The 8936-nt window shown below is 37.4% G+C and overlaps 1 protein-coding gene across 9 annotated transcripts in view; it reads left to right on the forward strand.

The window, feature by feature from the left end:
• LOC124258765 overlaps positions 1 to 8472 on the forward strand; it is a 31377-nt gene extending 22905 nt beyond the window's left edge. For 8 of the 9 annotated variants that reach the window (XM_046692851.1, XM_046692853.1, XM_046692852.1 and 5 more), the window contains 4 exons: positions 304 to 515; positions 1136 to 1265; positions 1760 to 1848; positions 2456 to 8472. In XM_046692851.1, coding sequence (XP_046548807.1) covers positions 304 to 515; positions 1136 to 1265; positions 1760 to 1848; positions 2456 to 2497 — 473 coding nt within the window. In that variant the 3' untranslated portion in view covers positions 2498 to 8472. The remainder of the gene's footprint in view (positions 1 to 303; positions 516 to 1135; positions 1266 to 1759; positions 1849 to 2455) is intronic. The other variant, XR_006893666.1, reaches the window with a different exon arrangement.
• The last annotated feature ends 464 nt before the right edge of the window (positions 8473 to 8936 follow it).

An 8936-nucleotide genomic window follows, 5' to 3' on the forward strand; every position in this document is an offset into this window, starting at 1 on the left:
TGGTGGAATTTATGTAAACTTCATTTACACTTGCAACATAGTTTGTGCACCTCTGACATATGGAGAGATATTGTATGAATGATAAAACCTATTTGGTTTGGTATCACCAGCTGGATTGTGCCCCCGGGTGGAGTGGCACTTTTTGGGGTTCGGTGGTTATCGGATTGAATTTGCAATATCTTGTATGACCTAATCAAGTGTATTGTAGAAGTAACATTAAATGTAAATCTTCACATTTTGTCAGTTTGAATTCTGACCACGAGGATCGTTGCTAACAGACTGAATGTGGCTGTGTTGTGACAGCTGGAAACGTGATGGTGCAGGAGAAGAACCACAAGTTGTCCCTGAAGGTGCTGGACTTTGGGAAGGCTCATCCCTTACGTGGGGAATCTTATGACCTTCGGGGTGAACTAGATGACATCTACCAGATCATCCGTCTGTTCAGCGCCATCTATGTAGGAGACGAGTTCGAAAGTGCCAAGCACATGAAAGACAGCTATAAGCAAAGTGAACTTGTAAGTATGGCATCAGGTTGCCTGTTGGATATTGGTATATAATATGTATCATTGCTTTGAATACCTTTACCTCTATTACATCATAACCATTAATTCTGTATTTTGGCTGTTCACAAAATGATCTTTTTCAACAGAAAACCTCTTTACTGTTTGCTATCTAATATATGTCTTGAGGGAAACAGCATTTCTAGCCTAATGCATCTTTGCTTGTTTGATCTGAAAAATATCACTTGTTTCCTAAATGCTCTAAAATAGACAAGGACACACGTTGTCAGTATACACTCAAACACTGTTGTTCACACATACGGTTGTCTAGAAGTGAAAGCTTGGCCCCTCCATATTCCTTCTTTAGTCACCATCTTCATTTTTTCACTTAGGATAACTAGAAGTATTTACAACACTGCAGTGATTGACTGTAATTTAGGACAGTTTTGTCCTATCCTGTGTCAGGCATCGTCATTGTTATCTGTAGGCATAATCTCCTGGGAAACCACTGGATGCTGAAACTTTTCATGCTTGCCAACACCAATGATGACACTGTGATTTGTTCAAGAGCCTCCATATTGTGATTTAGACGTGTTTTGCATTGTCATCTGTTACATATATTCTTTCTATCGCAGATCGAAACATTATCTTCAGATGATAAAAAGGAGATGTTTCAGCTGATTGATGCATTATTATGTGTTGCTGAGAGTGAACACAAGATGGACAATGCTTTAAAAGAATTAGAAACAAAGATGGAGAGCACAGGTAAGATGGGATTTACAACACTGCTGTTGTAACATATATAAGGGACACCTGGCATATTTTACAATTTAGCCCTTAGGCGTTAATGCTGTTGTCGATCAGGTATTCTGATCATATATACTGTTTTAAAGCAAGAGTAGACAGGTTATATGTTTCTCTGGACAATAAAAATTACAAATACGAATGGCTCAGAGGAATGTAACCACCTGTCAGTGCAGTGTTAAAATCGAAAAAGACAACTCCCTGTCTCCATACACTGCATGGTCCACACCAATTTTCCAGGTGTTTTGGGTAGTTTTGTGACCATTCCATCTCTGAATTTCCAAGGCTGATCTTTTGTCTGACAACTGATCCAACATATATACTTCTACATCCGCTACTTTGGTGATTATATATGAAACTTTGATGTATACAATATTTGATTACAAGTTGGGCAGTTATCACCTGGTGATGGTGAAACTGTTGATTGTGTACAACATCCAGCTTGATACTTTCAGATATCCATGACATGCTGAAGAAAGTGGCAGCTATTCTGTTCCGTGAATCTGATTACAAGTCCTTACACGAGAACGACCTTGGAGTAAAGGTAATAGTACAATCATCTTAAAGCTTGGGTCTGCTTTGGGACTTTTGTGAAAAGATCAGTTGATCATCTGTGATTTCACATGCTCCTTCATGGCCTTATTATTGAAGTATATACTAAACTGAGTTCTTAACTTTTTCTTTAGAAATGACTCTGTACCAGAATTTCATTGAACAACATTTTTGTCAGGTGTGTTACCATCGTCAATACTTGTAGATCGCGTATTGTTGATGATCCCTCATCACCCAGGAATACATACAGATACATTCCAGTGTATCCCTGATGTGTGTCGGTTCTTAGTCTACTGATGAAATCAAAATGCCAAATGAGTCTGAATCCATGCACAACCCCTAGATTATGTGTAGAGAATACATTCTAAAGTCTAATCCATGCATGGACATTGTACATTAGACTATATGTAGAGAATACATCATGAAGTCTAATCCATGCATGAAGAAATAACCAGGCAGCACCTTGATTAGTTGGTATTAAATACAGCTACACTCTAGACAAGGTCTGTGTATCCCAAGTAATGGCATATTGATGATGGTGTGTTATCTATAGCACGTGATAACAGAGGACAATGTTGAGACTCAGTGTATACTTTCAGTCCGAGAGGGAGAGGATGTGTGTGACTCAGTCACTGATCTGAGCGAACGAGCTGCAAGCATCCCAGATGACTTCATCAGTGAACTACGTCTTGGCATCAAAGTCCGAAGCATGATGTAGATATTCGCAGCTCATGGCATCACCTGCAGACTATGACGCCTGCCATTCAACTCATGTCAACCAGGAAGTGGTGAAAAGCAGCCAATCTGTGGTATATCTTGACTACTTTTTACTGAATGTGATATTGTCCACTGGAAGTCTCCAAGGAGTAGATACATAGAGGTCAGTGCAACATGAATGAGAAGATCTTGCCACCAAGGGGTCTGTAACTCCAATGTTTTGAAGTGGACTTAACATATTCACAGCTCTAGTCAATACTTCCTAAGGCTTTGTTACAACTGTAGTGGTTCACGTAACAACAGTGAAGTTTTTAGTGAATAAGTGATACTTCTGTTTTACAACAGTCTGGTCCTGTAACAGTCACATGTCCTTGTTACAACAGTCTGTCCTGTAACAGTCACATGTCCTTGTTACAACAGTCTGGTCCTGTAACAGTCACATGTCCTTGTTATAACAGTCTGTCCTGTAACAGTCACATGTCCTTGTTAGAACAGTCAGGTCCTGTAACAGTCACATGTCCTTGTTACAACGGTCTGGTCCTGTAACAGATACATGTCCTTGTTACAACAGTCTGGTCCTGTAACAGATACATGTCCTTGTTACAACAGTCTGGTCCTGTAACAGATACATGTCCTTGTTACAACAGTCTGGTCCTGTAACAGATACATGTCCTTGTTACAACAGTCTGGTCCTGTAACAGATACATGTCCTTGTTACAACAGTACTACAACTTTTGATTTCTCAGCAAGGGCTAATGAGAACATGATTAAAGTTCTTTCATTATAATCTTCTTGCATCAGTTTGTTGAACTCCACCTTTTTGCCCAAAGTGTCCTTTTAATCATGCATAATCTTCAACATGCATGGTGTCTTTTATAAGCATTTATATCCGTTGTTGATAATCATGGGTACTTTATTCCATCAATCATATTTGAATGGTGCTAATTTAAGAGTTTTCTATGATGGCCTTTACACCACAGTCCATCTGAATATATCTACAGATTACAACACGTGGTCATATACTGTTGAAGGTCTGAGTGTATTGTCCATGTTAGTGAGCCAACCAAAGACAGCAGACATACTTAAAACCATTTTGTGATTTTACTGGCTCTTCTTTTAGATACAGTAAACTATGTTTGTAATGAACACACATATAATGAACTCACAGATACACGGAACCGTGTTTTCGGTTCCCTGACACTTGGTGTATATTTTACTTGGAAGACGAACTACAGTTCCTTTGGGTTCGTTGTAACCATAGTTTACTGTCAGAGAGCTTATTTGATAAGGATTGGTAGTGTAGTTTTATAGTTGCTGTTTGACACTACTTGTAGGATCTGGACCAGATAGTTCCTTGTGATATTCTGCAAAGAACCTTTCTGTCAGGATGTGATAACACACTGTCATCCTAGTCATAGAGCCTAGCCTCCTGATTCCTGAAGTTATCTCTCAAGCTATAAGTTTAGATTTCTGTAAGAGATTTCTGTTTCACCAGCGATACAAGGTTGATGTTCACAGTGATGCAACCAGACTCAAGAATTCATGGACTAAATGTTCAGTAAACAGTTTGACGTTATTTAGTTAGTCTTAATGTTTGGTCAAGGATATGTCATTCACAATTCATCAATGACTTACTGTTCACGAATGAATTTTTCATTTTCTCAAAATATGTTTTTCAGGGGTTTTTTTCTGGTACTTTAAATGTCTGGGTGATTAAAACAGTTAAAAGTGTAAAACTGGTCTCAGATTGCTGTGGCATGTTGTACTTGGTGAACTGTATCAGTATTCTATCACAATCACGTGATTACACTAGCCTTGGTAGAAGCATTGCTTCTATGCATTTACGCAATAACGTGTGATGACTGTATTGGTATACCTGTATACTGCTATGTTTTTATGATGATGTATATCGCAATATTTTGTTTTGTTTTGGTGTGTTGGGTAGAAACTGTACTGCAAGTTTCCTTATTATTGGTATCATTTGCCATAAAGTCTATACAGAAATTCATTCTCAAATTTGAGAAGTCACGAGTGATTTTTCTGTTAGGGTGGCATCGACTGACAGTACTTACTTTGGTGTAATGATATTTAATTTAGTATGTAGAATATAAGATGTACATGTACAGTGTCAGTCCCTGCTAAGTGCTGAAGTACCTAATTTTTAAATTTATCCCATCTCACGGTATGCACCTCTCTTCTTCTTCTATGACCATGTGTGGAAATGTGCTGAGCGATCTGCACGCTTATTGAGATGATTGACTGGTACTGCTATCAGAGTTGGGGCAGAGGTCAGGTGGTCAGAGGCCGGAAGTTTTGATTCAACTTAGCCTACAGCACGTTTCCACACATGGTCGTAGAAGAAGAAGAGAGGTGCATACCGTGAGATAGGATAAGCATATAAATATACAATTTATAGTAAAATTTCCAAATATATTACTAAACAATGTTTTTCGTAGTTTGGTTGGGGGGTGGGGGGTGTTAACCTAGTGGGTTAGAGCTTTCTCTTGTAAATTCCCCACATTGGTATAATATGTGAAGCCCATTTTTGGTGTCCCCTGCCAGGATAATGCTGGAATATTGCTAAAAGCGGCATACTTACACGTACTCATTTATTTCTTTTGTCAACAAAAATCTATGCTCGAACCCTGCTGTTTCTGTAAGATGAATAGAAAATAGACATGCAAGCAGACTTCGTTTCATATTAAGGCCTCCATTAGGGCATGACAGTGTTTGTGTTCCTCATGCCTTGTATTCTGAAGTGTAACCAATTGTGACATGTTTTGTCTTGTAACTCAAAATTGTGCTGGTTGTACTTGCACAGAATTTAGTGAGTTGCTATTTCAGTTTTGGGCTGGTAATTATCCTTTGTTGAAGTAAATACTAGTAACACAAGTGGTATACTGGTATTTCTTCATAAGATTCTGATACATATCCACCTGTGTGGATTTCTTGTTTTTGTATTTTGTTGTTTGAAAATATAATATTATAACTTTCTCTGAAATTCAATGTTAAGCCCTACAGGGTAGGAGGTTTGTTTCTAGTGCAGGGCAGAAAGGTTACAGATATTCTTTATAGAAGTTGTTCAAGTATGCTGTTTCAGAAATACATGTATTGCCCCTTCATAATTTTGAGGTTTAAAATTATTTTTTTGATTTTAGTTTGTTGTAACATCATGGATTCATATATGTTCCTGATACAACCGACCATTTTACTGTTTTGTGAATTTATTGGATAATTTATTCTAAATGTACCTGATAATTGAGTTTATATTTTATCACAAAACCTGAATCACAGAATGGTCACAAAAGTCTACATGTATTGTTTGATAGGATCTCTGCCATATGACTGGCAGCCCACAAGATCTGGGTCCACTTGTACTAAGCTATCTTAGAGCTACGATGATCGTTACTCCTATACTAACATAGACTTAAGATAATCACAGCGCAAAGATCACTTCGCGCTGGTCAGCTGAAAGTAAGCAGAAGGTGGCCAGTTGCACTGAGAAGTCCATTTCTCTGAGTATACAGATGAATAACTTTCATGTATGTTTTGTCATCAGTAGAATCTATTCATCCAAGGTAGGGATTCATCAGATGAAATAAACATATCATTAGTTGTTGGGCAGTTACTTTGGGAGTGTCCAATGTTTTTATTTCAGTAGCCTTTGTAACCAGTAGGAAAATGCTTGCATCTGAAAGAAAGTTGAAAATGAGGTTGCACCATTTATGTGTATTTATATCTGTACATTTTTGTACATCTGTTGATTTTAGGTCTAATGTTATTTCTTGATATGTTGCATCTCCTCGATTCCATGACAAGTCAACATTATGTTCTTTGGGATTTTTGTTTTGTTTTTGTCTTATTCATAGTATTTATGTCCACTTGACTGAATTTATTTTAGACTTTGAATTTACTTTAGAGTTTAGACTTGGCTTCACAGAAATCAAATGATTCTTGTTGATTACAAAAGCAACTCATCTTGTCCTACTTCATTGTTTCTTAGAAGAGTTAAAACAATCTGCAGAACAGTGCTAATGATTTCATAACATTACTTTAGTTTTAGTTTTCTTTTGTTTTCTTCAGTGTTTGTCTGTAGTCTGAAACTTTGCATACATCGTGAAGTAATGATGTTTCTTATCGTTGCTAACATGGCTGTAACAAGGTAGTAGACATGGCCACTTTGGCAGCCATATTGAAAATGTTGAAAATTACAAAAGTTATTGTTCCATTTAAAATTATTAGGTTATGTATAAATAAAGATGAATATGCAATGTCATTTTGCGGCGGTGGCTGAGTGGGTTAGATCATTGACTTTGTGTGTTTGGATAAGGTGCCTGACTCTGAGAGTGTGCTTTTGAATCTCATATTTAAGTCAAACCCCAGAGTTCTAGAATTTGTACTTAACCAAGAAATGAACTCCCAAATGTAACATATGTTATATACATCATAAAGATGTTTTCATCTTTTGGCCCTATTATGACCTTGAACCTTCACAAAACCTTAATATACTGTACTAATTCACTTTTAGCTTGTAAACAAGACTTTTAGTTCTAGTTGTCATTTTCATAGACTACCAAAATCTAGTCATGGACTAGAGTGATCCAGTGACAAAACCTTGAGTCATATGCTGGTGTATGTAATTGTTCATATCATATTCACTTATGAGTTATAAGTATTCATGTGTCTAGTCCAAATTTTCATTTATAGTGCTGTGGTGCATCAGAATATACTGAAAGGTGTAAGCTGTAAGTTTGTTTTTTATGTTATTTTCCTTTGTTTTTGCAATATGTGTTTGTTTATTCCTCACCAGCAATGAATATCACCTTTTCAGAGATTTAGTACACTATTTAAGAATGCCTGATACAATTGGTTGTATCCATTAGACAACTGTAGATGTCACGTAGGCAAGTTGGAAGTGACAGACCACTTCTAATTGTAATACATTGGCATTTCAAAGAGGTTTTCCACTCCTGTTTCCATTTGTGAGTACCAATCTAGCATTAAGTCTCTGTATTACTTCATGTATTCGCAATGATAAAGCTAACAGGCAGCATTTTTACAGAAACAGGGCCAAGATACAGGGAACCTTTATGAAAATACTACTAAGATAAAGAATACTCTATGCCAATACACTAAAATACAGGAATACTTTATGACAATACACTAAAATACAGGAATCCTCTATGACTATACACTAAAATACAGGAATCCTCTATGACAATACACTAAAATACAGGAATCCTCTATGACTATACACTAAAATACAGGAATCCTTTATGACAATACACTAAAATACAGGAATCCTTAATGATAATACACTAAAATACAGGAATGCTTTATGAAAATACACTAAAATACAGGAATCCTTTATGACAATACACTAAAATACAGGAATCTTCTATGACAATATGGGGCGGTGGGGTAGCCTAGTGGCTAAAGCGTTGGCTCTTCACGCCGAAGACCCGGTATCGAATCCCCACAAGGGTACATTGTGTGAAGCCCATTTCTGGTGTCCCTCGACGTGATGTTGCTAGAATATTGCTAAAAGTGGCGTAAAACCAAACTCAGGCAGTCAGTCTATGACAATACACTAAAATACAGGAATCCTCTACTGCTTGTGCAGTTATCAAGAACATGTTTGTTTAGCCCAGTGACTTTCTTCTGTAGTGTGTTTCCTGTCATCTTCCTGAAAAAATGTAATTTGTGTAACCTTGCATAATTGAACCCTAGCTCTCCAGGATTGTTATCTTTAGTAATGGTTTGGATTAATCTCTAGATGTTTCAACTGTTTGGTGGAGTATCTGGTGTCTGGGCTGGTCCCTTTCCATATCTTGTCATTAATATATTTATGCACTTTTATCCAGACCATGTGAGAATTGTAATAAAACAAATTCAAGAAGTTTGCTTCATGTTGTATGTATGAAAATGGTATCTGTTGCTGCAAACCAGTTTTCTGCGAACTGATAAGAAACACTGGTTGAAGGCAGTGCAGTTAACTGTGGAGAGTTATGTCCCTTAGTCATGCCATCAGCTGATCTACCATTCATGTGTCTCAAGAAGGAAGGGTGGACACATGGCCAAGGTTTCTATTTCTAAGGTGCCACGAATCACTTTATAGAGTTTATCCTTGGGCATACCAGAAACCAATGGCTGTGGATTCGAATCCTGGTTAGCCTGATTATTTGTTTGGGCTATATCCATGTTTATGGATTCCACCAAAGTGAAATTCCTTTAAAACATGCATTATTTCCCTCTTTCCTCCCACTCCCAGCTGACAGGTCCAGACTACATTATTTACAGACGGTCGCCATAGAGCTGGAATATTGCTGAGTGCCGTGTAAAACTAAACTCACTCACTCAAGT

This window comes from Haliotis rubra, unplaced genomic scaffold (assembly GCF_003918875.1).
Source record: "Haliotis rubra isolate DU_JTF1 unplaced genomic scaffold, ASM391887v1 Scf70, whole genome shotgun sequence".
In the NCBI taxonomy this organism is placed as follows: Eukaryota; Metazoa; Mollusca; class Gastropoda; order Lepetellida; family Haliotidae; genus Haliotis; species Haliotis rubra.